Raw genomic sequence first — 19,610 nt, forward strand, 5'->3', positions numbered from 1 at the left:
TAATATGACTGGACTGTGTAATATTAGCAGAGATGTTCATTACTTTTTTTAGGGCTTGGGTTAGGGTTAATGGTGCCACTTGGGAAAGAGTCATGTAAAATCCAGTTGTCAGTCATCCCTGTATGAGCATGCTTATCAGCCACCGAGTATGACGGCACCGGGACTTCTAAGCCCAGAATGAGCAGAGATTAAAATGAATAAAATGCTAATTATACTGAATCCTTTCTGGCAAAACTACATATCAAGCTGCTCAGCTCCTCCTGCTCTACAACATATTGGCTGCAGATTGGACACCAGGTTCCTTGTACCCTCCTTTCTACCTATGCATTTTGCCCCTATCCGGCGTAGACGGTCCGTATCTCTCCCAGTCTAGAGTCACATCTATAATTCTGAGACGTGACTTATGGATAGAGATGTAGTGCAACTACCACTAGTCCTGCTGCTTTAATCACACAATAGTGGAAATCATGACCATGTTTCATGTAAATTCAATAGAAAGCACCAAAACAGTGTAGATCAAGTCAACCATTTAGGTGCTTCCATTTGTTCAATTATACGAAAGTGGTGCTGCTATATAACATACAAAGCGATAACCACTTTGTAACATATTTACTGGGTGCCGGTGGGATCATTTCACCTCAATATGCTATGTTTCACAGTCAGCCAATTTAACAACATCTAACATTCATAGACAAAGTTAATGGAGAACAGAAACAAATCTAATCAATATAACACTGACAAACGTTATTAAAATCAGTATAAGATATCATTTTGTGTAACTCATCCCTGATCACAAATACTGATTTTAATACTATGCATCTTAAGGATTGACCACGATTTGCCAACCTGTCCAACTAGCAAAATAAAAAATAAAATAAAAAAAATTCAGAAAACTTATCGAAATAGTGATGGCCTTATGGATTCTCATACTACTTCCTGTTAGGAGATTACTTGTAGGTATGTGATATTTCATTATATGATACACTGTGATACATATAACTTATAAATACACAGTTCTTAAGTGTATCTAAAGCGTTGTATAGCTAAGATAAATTTTATGGGCTCTTGATCACCACGTGATGGATGGACAGCACAGTTTACCTTTGGCTGGGAAGCATGCCACCCTCAGCCTGGGGGACAGACATGCTGGATGTGTGACTTGAGAAACGTCTTCTACCAATGGCACTCAAGAGGTACGCATCCTGTTCACTTACCACACTGGGCATGCTCACGGAGTCATCTACAATCAAACAGACTTGGTTTTAGATTTTCAATATAAATAAGACAATAAAAGATAATGACTTTGTTTCTAATGCACATGTATTTAGTCATACTAATGTATCATTCACATACTGAGAATGTCCAAGAACTTCAGTAGATGACACACTCATATTGTAAGGATTAAAAGGATTTTCCCACCACAGAACCTTAGGATAAATTTAAAATTGGTGGAGGGCCGACTTTGGGACCCCCATTGATCACAACAATGGGGTTGTTTTGTGTTGTCTGTTGGAGATAGGTGAGTGCTGGACTTTGCCCTTATCGTCCTTGTACATTCACACTAGAAAGCAAAACACTCCTGTTTTCTTGATGGGTCAGATTATTGCCCTGTGAATAGGGGATAAACAAATGCCAAATTGAAGAAAGAAGGTATGCTGGCATCTCTCCGAGTTGGATAAAATATAACTTTTAATCCATAGGTTAAAAATATTACAAACACACATGAGAAAGAAAAAAAAGAAGAAAAATAGATAAAGAGGACTAAAAAACGCTGACGCGTTTCGAGACTCTGCATCTCTTATTCATATCAATTTGACATTCAAGCTCCAGGAGTCCGGAGTGGCCCAGGCACCCTGAGTTCACATTTTGTCTTGCATATGGCGAGCTACAGGACTTTTTCCTTCTTTTCATAAACTAATGTGGATGGAAAATCCCTTTAAATTAGTTGTCCCACAAAAAGCACTGCTGGGAAACCCAGCATCCTAACACTCATCCTCTATCCTGTGGATGGGGCATAAGTGTCCTTTGTAGAACAACCACTTTAAGGCAAAAAAATTCTCACTTGTTCCATCACTATATAAACAAAACATATAGCAAACTGCATTACACATGATCCAGCATAATGTCCTGGCCACCACATACCACCTCCTGGCATCCAGGACCTGAAGTGTTACAGACATGTATGAAAATGTCTACAGCACTTGTCTACAAGACTTGTTTTTTTAATATATATATATCCAAGGATGAATCCGCACAAACATGTTAGGCCAAAACATTATTTGTCAGGGACAGGGCTGCATGTGTCTTATAGAGCACACTGCCTAGTTGTGTTCTTTTTCTGACAACTTCAGACTTACTTTCTTCTTCCTCCTCATCTGTACGACTTAATGTGTCCTGAGAAGCTTGCTGTGAGTGCTCGCTGTCTTGTTCCCAAACAGTCCCAGTTCCTGTATTAGAGCGAGACATTGTGGCCAAACTCAAACGATAAGCAGAGGTGGAAGTACCAACTGTACTGATGGACGTCTTCCCTTGGTAGGCTGGAAAACAAAGATATTGGTGTTTGAATGAAAATAAGTCATTAAGGCTATGTTCACACTCCAGTTGATTCAGTTTCGTCAGTATTCTGCATTTTGTATAGCAATAATGACGTACAGTAGTATGCTGCTTTACTCTTTCTTGTGTAAAAAAGAAAAGCTATGGCAAACTAATGGACCCAAAACAATGTGATCTGTTAAGTTTAAGGGGTTTCCCTAGCTAAAAATATTGATGACCTACCTTAGGATAGAAAATGGGTCTGGCACCAAAGTGATGGCTCAATCAATATTCAGTAGTTTACTGAATCACTATCCAAATAGATTTATCTGGATTACATTTCAATAAACTACTGAATATTGGCTGAGCCGTCACTTGAGCGCAGGAACCTTTTATCATTACATTTAAATTAGTGAGTTCTTTTCTGTGCAACAAGAGTTGCCTACAGATGCAGTGCCAAGTCACCAAAAATATTTCCTATTTAATGGATAGGTCAACAACATCAGATGGGAAGGGATGTGACACCCAACAGCTTATGCACAGAGAACAGAGCAGGAAGCAGACAGCTCTCTTCTCTGTATAGTCGTTGGACCAGGTTACTGCAAACCAGCTCAGTGCAAAGTCAATGCAAATATAAACTTTACAATAATAAATAGCATAATGTTCTGTACAGTTTATATGGAAGATTATAATCTGTATATTCCATACAATACCTGAACCACTGTGTACGGCCTCCTTCAGGATCTTCAGTTCACTGTTAAACTCATTGATAAGAGAGCTTTTGCATAAAGGCCGCGGGATGAAACGTCGCTCTAGCTGGTCTGCTATGTGTTGGCGGGCACTTAGCTCGTCCTGGTTCTCTGCTGGCTGTGCCAATAGCTGAAATGGTGAACAGTAAGAAGTACCATATAGATTAATATGTTATTTAACACTGTGCGACACATTAGGACCGTCATACAATCTATCAATATAACTATTTTAGTCTATGGGGACTGGACTAAGATATCTACTTGCTTCATAAGCCAAATAGACCAGTTCCTTATCGCTTATGTTTCCGAATATTTATTGTGGGAGTTCATTTTTTCGTGTGACAGCGTTTCTCCCTCCAAAACAGCATCAATTCTTCTCGGTACACTTATAGACGTTTTTTGAAGGAACTCGGCAGAGGTTGCTCCTGACATCTTGGAGAAGTTCTGTGGGTGTAGGTTTGTTCCAATCCTACTGCCTGCCATACCTCATCTTCAACAAATAGACATGCCATGTACAATATGACATATCCTTAAAATACGTGCATTCTGCTTATATTGCATCTGTAAGAATATCCCAGTTATTTGGTTGGTTCTTCGATGAGAGATAGTACCACCCGTGCTGCATTTAAGATATTTCATCCAGTAATCTAATATATTTTTCTAAGTTTTTTTTTTGGAAATCCAATAACCTTACCCTGTATTGATGAGGGACAGATACCCCCAAAACAGTGCGGTCTACAGATGGGTAACTCTGATTTTGCCGGTATGAACTAATTTGAATATTTCCCTATGGAGCATTACTTGAAAAACACTATTTTATGTCACTTCATTGATAAACTGTTTCAGTTATTTGGTAAAATAAAATCCAGTATACAAAAACCATGGCATTTCTTAAGCACAAATGGTTTTTATCAAAAGTACCATCATTTTAGAATTCCAAAAAGTACTAACCTTGCATTGGATGAAGGGTCTCAGGAGTACAAATATTGGGATTCTTGTTCTTACAATGAAATCAAGGAAATCCCATAGAGCTAAACCACCAACTTTCCTCAGGGCCATCTCCTTCACCTGGAGGCTCAGCTGATACCATTCACTTCCAAGTTGCCTTTCAAAGCAGACCAGGATAACCTTCAGAGCTGGGAGGTATTAACAGAAGAGAAGAATAAGTAATACCGTAATATAATACAGACAAAAATACACAGATAAATACCGATGCAAAACTGGGAAAAGTAGCAGAATGACCCATTTTGTGTCTTCCCCAGAGACCACTATATACCTCTCATATATATATGTATATATATATATATATATATATATATATATATATATATATGTAGCTTATGACATATTCCTTGGAGAGTACTATTTACAGTGAGCTCCTAGGAAATCATTACCTATATAGGTTCCCCAATAGGGAACCATTCACCAGAACCTAAACATGCAGGCCATCTGTGTAAAATTCGTTTACGTGAGGGACTCAAAATCATGGGGGGATTGATCACCTCCAAAACATGGATTATTAATATGTCTGATCTGTGTATATGTCCAAGGTGTCTAGCTATCAGAAAGCAAGTTTATGGGCAAAAAAATTGTAAACTTATGGACTTGAGACCTATGTTATTCACAAAACAGGTTTTGTTGAGTCACACTGAATATTAGGCTTAGGCCCCATGTAATGGGCTGCAGCAAAAAATTGCAGCGAGAAAAACAGAGTTGGAAACGCGTTGTAAACGAGTAAGTACTGCTTCCCCTTTACCTATAGAGAAACCGCCAGCATTTCCGTAGGTATAATTGACATGCTGTGATTTCCAAACAGACATATTTTGGAAATCGACGCGTTTCTGCTGCGCTTATTTTTCTACAATTTGTGGATGGGATTCACTACTTTTCAGGGACTGTAAAATGCCGCATCTATGTCACATGGGACCCCAGCCTGAATATTTTTTATTTTTCACACCTCCCCTGGGCCTTCACCTATTATACTGTGGGGTCTGAAAGTTTTCCCTTTCAAAACACAGTTGTAGACATTTTGAATCTTACCCAGATAAGCAGCTTGACTGGTGGAGTCGGCAAGCCCTTCCCTGCGCAGATCTTTCCCAGCATCTCCTGGAGTGGAGCAATGAGCTGGTGAGCTTTCCAACATAAAATTCTTACTGCGGGAAGTGCTGATAATACGCGGGGGAAGAAGAATATTTATCACAGTCTGTAACAGCAAGAACACTTCAGGCTGCTCCAACCAGGGACTGTCTGTGAGAAACAAGAAAGCAGAAAGAACTGAGAAGCGCACGTCTACAATGTGGACTACCATTGAATTTACAGTCTATTTAAAGTGGTTCTCCTGCCAATGACACAGGATAGGAGACAATATTTAGTGGTTTAACCACTGGGACCATAGAGATTACAAGAGATGGAACAAATGTCCCATGTGAATAGAGTGGTATTATGCGTACTTGTCAGCAGCTTGAATTCACATCTATGGGACTGGCTAGATCATCGTTTTAGATATCCTACAGAATTGCTGAGCATGGCACCATTGATCCATTCACATGGGGTACAAGCGACCTGTCAGCTATTCTTGTAATTATTGGGGGTCCCAGTGCTTGAACTTCCAGGAATCTGACACTTGTCATTACTGGTAAAACCTTAATAGGACTGAAGCTGCTAATCATGTCTTAAGGCCCGTCATTATCTCTGTTATCTTCATGGTGGTTCCTCAAGACCCCCCCAATGGGTGACATCAGGGAGGACAGGAATAGACAGGTTGAATTTTAATGACCAATCCTGTTCACTGGGGTAATAAGCTGCCACCAGAAATGACTGTCAGCAATTTAGTTCCCTCTCCATGTGTATAGGAGAAGGTTAATTGGATGGATTATCAATTGGGGATTTGGACCACAGCTATAGGAGGTGTATGGACACTTTTAGTCTGTTGTGCTAGAACACATGCTGCTTTTGCCACATTCACCATAGTTCACACCTTTGCTTCCTGATCCCACGGTTAGGACAAAGGGAATAAGTAGATTGAGCAGCATCCCTTCTCTCCTCTCCAGGTTAGTGAAAGGTGAAATCACATGGCTCAGGGGAAAGTCATCTTTTAATGCCTACATGGCAAAAAAAAGCATGGACATAAATCAACATGAAATCTGAGCATTTAATTATATGGTGAAAAGAAAGGGTTAATTTTACGATAGAGCGTACAACGTCAATATAACAATACAGAACGAAATGCTTGTCCAACCTGTATCTGCAGAGCCACCAGTCTGACAACAGCTGTGCTAAAGGGCAGAGGAGGGGAGAGATATGGGCTGAGATGGAGTAGGGGCAATCCATCTGCAACACTAGAGGGCCCCACCACTCCCATAACCTGCAAGGTAAACAAGTGGAGTCAAGTAAATAATAAGGCAACCTTACACAGCGGACAACAACTGAAATGCGAGACAGCACATATCCGGTTACTTCTTCACATGTGGCTCCATGTAGCATGCAGGATTTAAAACAGACATGGGGGTCAGACAGCACTGCGGCAACAGACCAGAAGACCCCACGGTTCCGTCTTACTCACCAGATTCACACATACATTGATCAGAGACCTAAGGTGAGGCAGGAAGGATATGATTGGCTGCCTCTGAAGGGTCAAACAAACCCCCTCTATCAAATTGCTGGCAGGCTCCCACTCAACCTGTCGCCTGCAATACAACAGGAAGTGAGGTTAGGAAAAAATAGTGAAAAGGAAACAATGGGTTTGAAATGGCAATCCGATTCGTCAATACATCTTCTATATGCAGAATGATATTAAAAAAAAAATCACCTGTTACAAGAACCACAACTTGTTCTGCTGTTTATACACTTGCATTCTTACAACCCCTGTCATCTAGGGAATGTAGTATTATACAGGGTTAGGCAGGGAGGTATGGATGATTTGAACGGGGCGCCATGCACGGTGGGGATAACCTTGGTGGATAAAGAGTGGGGGTATCTGCTCGTCAGGAGCTTCCATTTCAGTAGCAATGGAGACGTGGTCCATAGAGCATCGTGTGTTCGTGTAAACACCTTTATTGAAACGGGCCGTTCTGTCATTCAAACACAGAGACGTTTCCGGAATCATTTCAACGTTGGCCGTCATGGTCGTGTTCCAAAGTTTAACACGATAATGAATTGAGTGAATCAATTTCAACAAACAGGTACTTTGAGACCAGGAACTGCCTGAAGAGGTGACCATAAAACATCGAAAGGGTGCGTCAAGCAGTTGAAGCCAGCCCTCGGCGTTCGGCCGTAATCAATGTTTTAATTTCAGAATCTTTTGTTCTTCTTTGATTTTTGTAATGGCAACATCCAAGCTACACATTGAAAAAATAAAACTTGAGTTTCGTTTAAAAATGAGTGTGTAACTGTTATTTCACATCATCCATACCTGAGTGCCTAACCTTGTATTTTAAAGGGTACAGGGCAAATGTAGACCTCTTGTGGGACACCAGGGCTTGCTTTGTAATGGCTCTATACCAAAAGTGATAGGCACGTACAAAACATTCATTATAATTCAAAACAATCTAAACTATATCTAAAAAAAACCCCCACCTGTTAAATAATGGTGTAACTATAGCTGTAGTTTTGGTAGCTTTTTTTTTCTTTACCTACCTGATAATTTGTTATTGTTAAACGCATTTCCTCTACTGTTGGCCAAAGAAACCCCACAACTTGGCTGTGGCCAGTAGCAGAGGAAAGTATCTTGTATTTCATGCCCCTACTTCAAGGTTTGCAACATCAGAAACTCAAGCCATGTTTCTGTAGCATCTGCTCACCTTAAAGTTGGCATTTTGTGTATTTTATTAAACATACGATCCAGCCGCTTTAAGATTAAGATAAGTGCTGGACGCACTGCCTCGGCGGACCAGTCTGTGATGGGAAGCATCTCCATGATGTAACGCTTCAGACCTCTACTCTCCATGGTCTGCGTGTCGTAAGGCGCCAGCTTCAAGAGTGAGTGGGCTATTTCTGCCAACCTATCCAAAATAAGAAATGGCAAATGATCACCTTAATGTACAAGGCATTGACTATGTACTTCAGCAAGGCATGTCCAATACATACCTCATGTGTGACTTGACATCAAGGAGTTCCAGTGAGGTGACTCGTGGTTCTCCAGCCAGATTTTGGAGAATTTTTAACCTAGGGCCGCAATGTTTGTAAAATTCTGTACAAATATTAAGCAGGGACTCTCGTGGTCTGCGAAACTCTTCCCGTGCTATTCTTTCATCCAGTTCTTCTCTGGGTAGCCCTTGGCCTTCTTCCAGCAGATGAAGGTTATCTCTGGAGAATAGCAAGGTATTAAATAATATTTTTGACTTACAAGTCACTTTTTTGAGCCAGTTTGTGTCTGTGAGCTAAGTTTTTACCTCAGGTTGACTCCAGCTGACATGGTGTGATTCGCTGTTGTGGCACCTTTATGGCCTTGGTCACCTCGGCTCATTTGAGGAGCAGTCATGGGCCTAAAAATAATGCAACACTTTAGTCAACTTTCTAGATGATAAAAGCTATGGTACCATGGTTGGGTTCATCTGTATTGTATGATGTTGTTTTCTATTTTACCTTGTCAGTGCCTCTACACTGTACAGAAGGGCTTGGAGAGATGTGGCCAGGGCAGCAGTGGCAGCAATTTCTTCACGTGCAGCTGAAACAGTCTCCAACTGGGACGTCTGACGTTTTAGCTTCTGCAGATAGCAGGGCACCAGTGCTTCTAACACCATCAGCATCTGAAGGCTGTATGATAATAACCATGTCAAAAAGAAATAACAGTACATACCTGTGTTGGGGCGTTCACACCCGTGTCTGCCCGCTGCGTTTCCGTCCTATTTCCCGGGGAAACTGTATAGGGGACGGATTCCCAGCGGTCTGTTTTAATACAAACTGCCAGTGTCCATATTCAGCCTCTCTGCGGGGAAACCGTTTTTTTTGGACTGATACAAAGTTCTGTTTGTCCGATTTTGTGTCCATACAAAAAAAAAAAATGGTTTCCCCGAAGAGAGGCTGAATATGATACAGGTGTAAGTGTGAACGCACCCTCATCTGTATTTTTTGTAATAAATAATAAATAAATTATATTAATAAATATTTTGGAGCATGAGACCAAGAAAAAACTTTGAAACAGGAATGCTTTGAAGGATGCATTTTTTTATTTTTTTTTTATAATGTAATTTTAGTACCAGAAGACTGTGTTTTCATGTTCAGGTTTTTTTGCATACAGTTTTTGAAGCAAAACCGAGATTTTAGTGGAAAAGAAGAGTAGTAGTAATGGTACTTTATAAAGCCCATCTGGCTTGATCATAAAACTCCTGCACCTTGCTCATAGAAATCCACCAGCTACAAAAATGAGCAATAAAAATAAAAAGTCTTAACAAGAAAAAAATACATCTATTGCAGCAGAAACATATCGATATGGTGCAATAGGGAAACAAATACATTTGGTAGACAATTCTATTGATATCTGTTGACTTCTCTCTATTAGTGGATTTTCTGTTGCTTTATCAAATAGAGAAACGCGTGGTGTGATAAGAACCAGTTACCTCCGGAATGACTCTGGAGCATAGGCAACCACTGTCACACATAGCTTAATGCATTCACTAATGGAGAAAGCCATGTCTTCATTGCCATAGCAAAAATCTGCATGGAAAAATACCAAGATTTAGGGTTCAAACACTGCATTTAGCTTGCTAAATATTTTTTTATCTTATTACTTCATGTCATATAAGTATATCTGACTAGTTACCTAATGATTTAAGGGGTCGTTCAGCTTTAACCAACTCCAATATATCAAGAATGTCAGGTGTTTCTCCCTCCAAAGACTGTAGAAGGTCAAACAAACACTGAGAAGACACTCCCTTACTGGATGAGCCGCTGTTTACACCATCCTGCGAGTTACAAAGGAGAGTTAGGTCTCAAGATATTACCGTCAACTTAACATATTATGACTAGGAACAAGCTGCTGTGTTTTCCTCAGACATGTTCATCAGTCACTGGGTCAATAACATTTAACCAAAGCAGAAAATTAAAATGCAAAGCAAATTTAGTTCATAAAACGGCAGTGACTCTGTGATAGAATGTCTTAAGGTGATAGGAAGTCTTAAAATGAAGTCTCACAGGAAGGTCAAGCAGAGGAGCAACGCTGGCAAACAACTGAAGCACAAAAGGTTTGCGGTGTAATACATAAAACTGTCGGCAGGCAAACTCAATGGCTTGGCGAAGCTGTGGATTACTTTCATAGTCAGCATACACCTGAAAAAAAGAATAAACAAGAGGTTTACCTCCAACTACCTATCTATCCTTAGGATAGGCCATCAATATTAGATCTGTGGGTGCTCCGACATCCAGGACCCCAGCAGATCACAAGTGCTCAGACATTGTTTACAAACTGCGAACCACACTGCTGTAGCAGGGATTGTGGGTATTGCAATATTGTCCCATCAATGGGCCGCTCACTGCTACTGTTTGTACTGTGATTGAACAATATGGTACCAGTGATCTGTGTGGGGACCGGGTATCGGATAGCCATCAGTGTTAGAAATCGGATAGTTCATTATATTAATTTATTTTGTCCTTATGTTTAAAGGGGTAACAAGTTTCAGATGAACTGTATGAGTAGAACACAATACTAAGAGCTGTATATTAGCTGCCATTATAATATATTATTATTATTATTATTATTATTATTATTATTATTATTTTATATTTTTTTAAGAAAAACATTGTAAGAAACTGCAATCTTATTTTGTTATGTTTTTGGCCACAAAAATACTGGACCATAAGAATTTTGAATATTGTAAGTAATACTGGAATAAATATAGAATGGTAAGATATACTATAAATGCTATGACTTGCCTGCAGCATAGTTGGGAGAATCCACTGGTATCCACTGAGGGAGAAGAGGTGATTAAAATGTACAGCTGTATTAATAACAGTAGCAGCATATTGTCTGAGGAGGGCGCTGTCCTCTGGGTGAAGAATCAGAGCTCCATTAAAGACATTAAGGAAGAGCATTATCTCGTCACCCCAAGGAAATTCACTGGGCATTCCTAAAAACATCTCTTCGAGAAGCTTTATCCAGAGGCTCTTGTGAAGTGTATCTAAGCCAAACAACTCCTTACCACCTAGAGGAATATAGAGATGTGATGTTGTTATATCCCCCAAACTTGCCTTTTCTAAAGCATACTGATCTTTTTTACTAATACAAAACCTACCTTGAGGATCATTAAAAAGTGAGAATTCTGCATCAATGGCGCTACGTGGAAAAGATGGCAGACGTAACAGGTCTTCTTGCAGCATGGAAACATGAGACTGCTTATGGGCACTTGGAATCTTCTGAGTCAGTGATATTAGAAAGAGAACTCTTCCAACTTCTTCCAGTTTTCGGGTGAACACCTTAGAAGATGTAAAACATTGCATATTGGTGAATGTAAATAGCTATTCTTACCCGCTGCACCATACATAAAGTGCAAATGCATTGATACATGTCGGCCATTGCCTGTATACTGCTTCACTATTGTGAATCTATTTTTAAACAAAACGCTAGAAAACATCATTTCTGTACCTGTTTCTGAATCAATTCTTGGCCTTTTTCGGGAGACATGTGCACCAGATTCAGTTGGGGTGACACTGATCTCCGAAATGGATAGATGTCTCTTACGTAGGTCTTTGGACAGATAAGAAAAAGGTTGTTAACATCGTTAACGCGTACTACAGGATTTATTGTAGACCAATTTGATGCTAACTATAGACTAATGCAGGTCATTTTAGTTCTTGTGGTTGAACTTTCATCTCACCTTATTATAATGAGTCAGATTCCATCTCTTATCCATCAGAAAATAATTTGCCGACTGTGAATCAGATATGTTGAAGAACTCGAGACATTCCTGACAATGGGGATAGAGAGAACAAAAGAAGACATTGATATCATTTCAAGTCAATCTAAAACTGTACATGTCAGGCTAAATTCACACCACATTCTGGGCTTATGGTCGCCAGGGTCATTGCAAACAGTTCCATTGAACATACGGTCAAAGACACAACTGTAAGCCTATAAAGCTGCATGTGCCAACCATAAAACATCATACCACCCCATATGGCATTTTGTAAAAAATATTCTCAAATATACTGGCCCAAAGAGAGTTCAATAGGACACTCTTTTGTCAGGAGAATAGATCCTATGGATACATTTGACGGATGTACTGAAAACTTTCCCAAAGAATACAACCAATACGCACAAAGGACATCCTTTTTCCCATACATGTGGCCTTTGCAGGCCATGTCAATGTTGTTACTTTAACATGTATTTTAGCGCTAACAAGGAGAGCATAAATTCTGAATAATTTGCATTTGATAGAAAAATACACTCTAGGAGAATTTGGTGGTTCAACATTTAATCCTACACACCTTCAATAGTGCCTCAAACTGTGTGTCTTCATGTACTGGTAGTTGGGTGGGAATGTCACATTCATTCTGCCCATGAACGACAAGGGTCTTTGTACCTATCATAATAAAACAAAATCTTTTAGTATAAGGCTGGATTGATACTGTCAGAATATGTTTGTATCACACAGATCCTTTCACTTACTGGTAGTATTAGTTAGTATCTTAGATATTTAAGATGCTGTAAGTTTGGTCATTAGACCCATGGTAGGGACAGGATTTATGGCTTTAATATGGTCCGCGTAATATGGATATATTATGGCCATGTGAATGTGCAGAATTGACCACACTTAATATCAATGTCTTTTAGGAACCGCTCACCTGGCATGGATGCTGTCACCAGCAGTTTAACCTCACATTGTTCTTTTTTCATGGTTTGCTTCAAGTCTTTAAAAAATAAACCTTCCACATATCCAACCACCTCCCACAAGAAGGTCAACGTTGCTGAAATGGCATCCATTCCCCATTCACATGGTGTACGTACAAAATACATGATTAGGCCAACCTAAAATAAAATGAACAAAGATCACCATAAAGTAAATACTGAACACAGTAAAATACTGTAACTTATAAGGTCAGAGGCGTGTTGATGGACAATTGACCAAAAATCCTGGGTAACTGTCGTCCTAATTACTAAGGCTGAGTGCTAACAGTAAGGAAATGACACCAAACACACAACGTTGGTAATAGTTCCTCTCTCAAATACACGGACACACTTTATTAAAGCAACATGGGGTTAATACAGCAGCAGAGTAAGGGCCCCTTCACACGGCGTATACGCTCACTGCTTTGGAGCGTGTAAACGTTCCGTAGCAGCGGCGTCTAAAAGCAGATCGCATTGATTTCTATGGGAGCCGGCATACGCGCGCTCGCCATAGAAATGAATGGGCTGCTTTTTCCATTCATTTCTATGGGGAGCGCGCGTCTGCGGGCTCCCATAGAAATCAATGGGAAGTGCTTTAGACGCCGCTGCTACAGAACGTTTACACGCTCCAAAGCAGTGAGCGTATACGCCGTGTGAAGGGGCCCTAAGGAAGAGAGATAACAACAAGTTTTGATTGGTGTAATATATCTCAATCACACAAAGAGAGGAAGTTTAAGCAGTTCCATATATGTCCAGCTAATCCCGGTCTTGCGTGATATCTCTACGGAGCTGTCTTCTGGCAGCGAGCCAAACACGTGTCTTACTTGCACACAGAGAATCTCAATCTTGTGACATAACACTACACTCCCACCTCTAGCATAAGCAACCACATTCAGCTGTTAAGGATAATAATGTTTTTCATACATTACATGATTACAACCTTCACATAACACCCAAGCTTATTAGCTTGCAGACAAGATACAAAGACATCAATGTGACCTGGAACCACTCACCAAGTAGTTGAACAGTATGTGAGACGTCTGAGCAGGGAAGTCGCCAATATTCAGCAGCAGTTTTCTCAACATATAGATGAGCTCATCCTGAAATAATTTCCAGTGCACATTGCAGGTCAGGTGTGTTATGATGATATAATATTTTATGAACATACACAGCAAACACTTGTAGGTGAAAATGTTCCTGTTACCTGTCGATTACTGATGGTTAGTTTTTCCAGGAAATGCCTCAGAACGGTGGATGGATCTTCAATCAAACAATTCCAAAGCACTTGCTGAGCTACAGCACTCACTGGGGGGGACAATAAAAGCCGCGTATTATTATAGGAGTATCCTCTTGTCAGATCTTATACAGCAGTGACAATAAAGCAACAATCAAAAGGTTCAGTTCTGTGTACCTACCACTTAGTAATCTAAATAGGTCCAGTTCTGTGGTGATCAATTTCACAATATTCTGTTTTTCTGTTACAGAGCTCTGCATTCTTTGCGACCCTTCTCACAGCCATCGAGATAAATAACTAAATACTGGTTGGCTAACGCCAACACCAGGTGAAGCTAACTTAAAGGGGTTGCCCACTTTAAGACCAATATTCAGATACAAAGGTTATTGTTTGTATGCTAAAAAGTTGTACAATTTTCTAATATACTTTCTGTATCAATTCCTCACAGCTTTCTAGATCTCTGCTTGTTATCCTCTATTCTGATTACTCCCCCAAAAAATCAGTCCATGGTCATGTGATGAACACACAGGTGCACAGCTCGTTACTAGGCAGATGTTGGATAACTGGGCTGTGACTGTAATTAGCTGTTCACCTGTGTGTCCATCACATGACCATGGACTGTACCTCACATGACCATAGACTGTATATCACATGACCATGGACTGTACATCACATGACCATGGACTGTATATCACATGAACATGTACTGTATATCACATGACCATAGACTGTATATCACATGACCATGGACTGTACATCACATGACCATGGACTGATTTTTATCCACTAGAAGTAAGCAGAATGAATTAAAACAAGCAGAGATCTAGAATACTTTGAGGAATTGATACAGAAAGTATATTGGAAAATGGTACAACTTTTTATTATACAAACCATAACATTTGTCTCACGATTGGCCTGAAAGTGGCTAAGCCTTTTAAGACCTGATGCAAACTTAGACCAGTAGTCAAAGTGGCTGATGCTGGATGATAAATATGACGCTCCTTTAGGGTCCATTCACACGGAGTAACGTCCCGCGTGATGTAGCACGTATACGGCATGTGATACTTTGCGCGCCGTAAAAGCTCCCATTAGATTTCAATGGGAGCCTGGATCGTATATGCGGCGTTATTTTGCGGCCGTGATTTTGCGGCCGCAAAATAACGCAGCGTTTACGATCCAGGCTCCCTTTGAAATCAATGGGAGCTTTTACGGCGTGCAAAGTATCACATGCCGTATACGTGCCACATCACGCGGGACGTTACTCCATGTGAATGGACCCTTAGGTTGTCTGGTCTATGCTTGAACCACCGTTTAGTTGACTTAATTTAAGGCAGAATTTTACAACACAATTTTTTTTTGATTCATTAATTTTTTTATTAGTTTGATACAAAGTCAAATAACATAGAAACGTACAGCATATCTTAAAACACAACTTTGATGCAATTTTGACCCATTATCCAAACCTTCATGCTTACCAAGTCGAAAAATTTTAGCAAAGACTGGGTCCACTAAAATATGCAACGTTGCACCAAAGATGGGCCGAACATGCACCACTTTGTTCAAAACATGTCAATTTTATGCCAGCATCTAGTAGTAGTCACAATAGTAATTCTGGGTCATTGAATTCTGCTAGGCTATTAACATCTTGTTTTTGACTACTGATTTTAACAAACTGACACCAAATTCGATGTATCCTATTTAGAGATGAGCGAACAGTGTTCTATCGAACACATGTTCGATCGGATATCAGGGTGTTCGCCATGTTCGAATCGAATCGAACACCGCGTGGTAAAGTGCGCCAAAATTCGATTCCCCTCCCACCTTCCCTGGCGCCTTTTTTACACCAATAACAGCGCAGGGGAGGTGGGACAGGAACTACGACACTGGGGGCATTGAAAAAAATTGGAAAAAGTCATTGGCTGCCGAAATCAGGTGACCTCCATTTTAGACGAATAGTGGATTTCAAATCCGGGTCATATGAGACTGTGAACTTTGTGACTATGAGACAGGGATAGCTGTACAGGCAGGGATAGCTAGGGATAACCTTTATTTAGGGGGGAATGTTATTAAAAATAACTTTTTGGGGCTCTATCGGGTGTGTAATTGTGATTTTTGTGAGATAAACTTTTTCCCATAGGGATGCATTGGCCAGCGCTGATTGGCCGAATTCCGTACTCTGGCCAATCAGTGCTGGCCAATGCATTCTATTAGCTTGATGAAGCAGAGTGTGCACAAGGGTTCAAGCGCACCCTCGGCTCTGATGTAGCAGAGCCGAGGCTGCACAAGGGTTCAAGCGCACCCTCGGCTCTGATGTAGGAGAGCCGAGGGTGCACTTGAACCCTTGTGCACCCTCAGCTCTGCTACATCAGAGCCGAGGGTGCGCTTGAACCCTTGTGCACACTCTGCTTCATCAAGCTAATAGAATGCATTGGCCAGCGCTGATTGGCCAATGTATTCTATTAGCCTGATGAAGTAGAGCTGAATGTGTGTGCTAAGCACACACATTCAGCTCTACTTCATCGGGCTAATAGAATGCATTGGCCAGCGCTGATTGGCCAGAGTACGGAACTCGACCAATCAGCGCTGGCTCTGCTGGAGGAGGCGGAGTCTAAGATCGCTCCACACCAGTCTCCATTCAGGTCCGACCTTAGACTCCGCCTCCTCCGGCAGAGCCAGCACTGATTGGCCGAAGGCTGGCCAATGCATTCCTATGCGAATGCAGAGACTTAGCAGTGCTGAGTCAGTTTTGCTCAACTACACATCTGATGCACACTCGGCACTGCTACATCAGATGTAGCAATCTGATGTAGCAGAGCCGAGGGTGCACTAGAACCCCTGTGCAAACTCAGTTCACGCTAATAGAATGCATTGGCCAGCGCTGATTGGCCAATGCATTCTATTAGCCTGATGAAGTAGAGCTGAATGTGTGTGCTAAGCACACACATTCAGCACTGCTTCATTACGCCAATACAATGCATTAGCCAGTGCTGATTGGCCAGAGTACGGAATTCGGCCAATCAGCGCTGGCCAATGCATTCTATTAGCCCGATGAAGTAGAGCTGAATGTGTGTGCTAAGCACACACATTCAGCACTGCTTCATCACGCCAATACAATGCATTAGCCAGTGCTGATTGGCCGAATTCCGTACTCTGGCCAATCAGCGCTGGCTCTGCTGGAGGAGGCGGAGTCTAAGGTCGGACCTGAATGGAGACTGGTATGGAGCGATCTTAGACTCCGCCTCCTCCAGCAGAGCCAGCGCTGATTGGCCGAATTCCGTACTCTGGCCAATCAGCACTGGCTAATGCATTGTATTGGCGTGATGAAGCAGTGCTGAATGTGTGTGCTTAGCACACACATTCAGCTCTACTTCATCGGGCTAATAGAATGCATTGGCCAGTGCTGATTGGCCAGAGTATGGAATTCGGCCAATCAGCGCTGGCCAATGCATTCTATTAGCCCGATGAAGCAGTGCTGAATGTGTGTGCTTAGCACACACATTCAGCTCTACTTCATCGGGCTAATAGAATGCATTGGCCAGCGCTGATTGGCCGAATTCCGTACTCTGGCCAATCAGCACTGGCTAATGCATTGTATTGGCGTGATGAAGCAGTGCTGAATGAGTGTGCTTAGCACACACATTCAGCTCTACTTCATCGGGCTAATAGAATGCATTGGCCAATCAGCGCTGGCCAATGCATTCTATTAGCGTGAACTGAGTTTGCACAGGGGTTCTAGTGCACCCTCGGCTCTGCTACATCAGATTGCTACATCTGATGTAGCAGTGCCGAGTGTGCATCAGATGTGTAGTTGAGCAAAACTGACTCAGCACTACTAAGTCTCTGCATTCGCATAGGAATGCATTGGCCAGCCTTCGGCCAATCAGCGCTGGCTCTGCCGGAGGAGGCGGAGTCTAAGGTCGGACCTGAATGGAGACTGGTGTGGAGCGATCTTAGACTCCGCCTCCTCCAGCAGAGCCAGCGCTGATTGGCCGAATTCCGTACTCTGGCCAATCAGCACTGGCTAATGCATTGTATTGGCGTGATGAAGCAGTGCTGAATGTGTGTGCTTAGCACACACATTCAGCTCTACTTCATCGGGCTAATAGAATGCATTGGCCAGCGCTGATTGGCCAGAGTACGGAATTCGGCCAATCAGCGCTGGCTCTGCTGGAGGAGGCGGAGTCTAAGGTCGGACCTGAATGGAGACTGGTGTGGAGCGATCTTAGACTCCGCCTCCTCCAGCAGAGCCAGCGCTGATTGGTCGAGTTCCGTACTCTGGCCAATCAGCACTGGCCAATGCATTTCTATGGGGAAAAGTTAGCTTGCGAAAATCGCAAACTGACAGGGATTTCCATGAAATAAAGTGACTTTTATGCCCCCAGACATGCTTCCCCTGCTGTCCCAGTGTCATTCCAGGGTGTTAGTATCATTTCCTGGGGTGTCATAGTGGACTTGGTGACCCTCCAGACACGAATTTGGGTTTCCCCCTTAACGAGTTTATGTTCCCCATAGACTATAATGGGGTTCGAAACCCACTCGAACAGTGAGCGGCTGTTCGAATCGAATTTCGAACCTCGAACATTTTAGTGTTCGCTCATCTCTAATCCTATTTTTGTCAGTTTTCACAGATCCGTTAATAGGCTCAATTCTATGAGGATTCTGTGAAAAATGCTGCTCCACAGATGCAAAACAGCTGTGAAAAAATGGATGCTATACCTGTTTTTACAACATTTGTGTACATGTAGCCCTAGGCTGAAGTCACACATTGAGGAAAAGCTGCAGATTTGTTGCCGCTAAGACTGGCTTCAAAAGTAATGTCAGATATCGGAAGCAATTCTGCTTCTTCCTTCTGCTAAATCTACTCTCTTCTGCTATAACCAGAGATATTTTTTTTTAAATTCCACAAGCCATAACTTTTTTTTCATCAATATAGCCATTTTTAAATGTAAAACATTAAAATGGTAAAAAAATTACAGATGTATGTATTGATAATATTGCGGACTCCCCCAAACAGATTACCGACGCAGATGTGAACCAGGCCTGAGCTTCTTAGCTCACACCATATTGTTCCAGCACACATCAACGAAACACCTACGTCATTTCTTTGTTCATTTAAGACCTTTGACTGCTTAAAGGGGTTGTCCCATCACAAGGATCCTACCTATACTGCTAGTTTATGTGGATTTAAGACCTTTCCAAAATACATTACTTTATCAAAACTGCTCTGTTTGGCCGCTATCTTAATTTATTCACTTCATTGTTTACACTCCGTTTC

General features: G+C 41.5%; 1 protein-coding gene across 27 annotated transcripts in view; it reads right to left on the reverse strand.

Annotated features, from left to right (window-relative positions):
* UNC80 (unc-80 subunit of NALCN channel complex) overlaps window positions 1-19,610 on the reverse strand; it is a 109,714-nt gene that overhangs the window by 23,115 nt on the left and 66,989 nt on the right. For 25 of the 27 annotated variants that reach the window (XM_075284918.1, XM_075284910.1, XM_075284926.1 and 22 more), the window contains 23 exons: window positions 14,306-14,406; window positions 14,115-14,201; window positions 13,059-13,242; window positions 12,702-12,796; window positions 12,092-12,181; window positions 11,860-11,961; window positions 11,510-11,690; window positions 11,151-11,419; window positions 10,413-10,547; window positions 10,042-10,183; window positions 9,839-9,935; window positions 8,865-9,035; window positions 8,672-8,764; window positions 8,367-8,585; window positions 8,081-8,281; window positions 6,844-6,967; window positions 6,520-6,645; window positions 6,259-6,382; window positions 5,322-5,528; window positions 4,233-4,417; window positions 3,246-3,411; window positions 2,358-2,537; window positions 1,102-1,240 (listed from right to left, as the gene is read on the reverse strand). In XM_075284918.1, the coding sequence (XP_075141019.1) occupies window positions 1,102-1,240; window positions 2,358-2,537; window positions 3,246-3,411; window positions 4,233-4,417; window positions 5,322-5,528; window positions 6,259-6,382; window positions 6,520-6,645; window positions 6,844-6,967; window positions 8,081-8,281; window positions 8,367-8,585; window positions 8,672-8,764; window positions 8,865-9,035; window positions 9,839-9,935; window positions 10,042-10,183; window positions 10,413-10,547; window positions 11,151-11,419; window positions 11,510-11,690; window positions 11,860-11,961; window positions 12,092-12,181; window positions 12,702-12,796; window positions 13,059-13,242; window positions 14,115-14,201; window positions 14,306-14,406 (3,418 nt within the window). The remainder of the gene's footprint in view (window positions 1-1,101; window positions 1,241-2,357; window positions 2,538-3,245; window positions 3,412-4,232; window positions 4,418-5,321; window positions 5,529-6,258; window positions 6,383-6,519; window positions 6,646-6,843; window positions 6,968-8,080; window positions 8,282-8,366; window positions 8,586-8,671; window positions 8,765-8,864; window positions 9,036-9,838; window positions 9,936-10,041; window positions 10,184-10,412; window positions 10,548-11,150; window positions 11,420-11,509; window positions 11,691-11,859; window positions 11,962-12,091; window positions 12,182-12,701; window positions 12,797-13,058; window positions 13,243-14,114; window positions 14,202-14,305; window positions 14,407-19,610) is intronic. The other 2 variants (XM_075284925.1, XM_075284924.1) reach the window with 1 other exon arrangement.

Source organism: Leptodactylus fuscus, chromosome 8 (assembly GCF_031893055.1).
Source record: "Leptodactylus fuscus isolate aLepFus1 chromosome 8, aLepFus1.hap2, whole genome shotgun sequence".
Classification (NCBI taxonomy): domain Eukaryota; kingdom Metazoa; phylum Chordata; class Amphibia; order Anura; family Leptodactylidae; genus Leptodactylus; species Leptodactylus fuscus.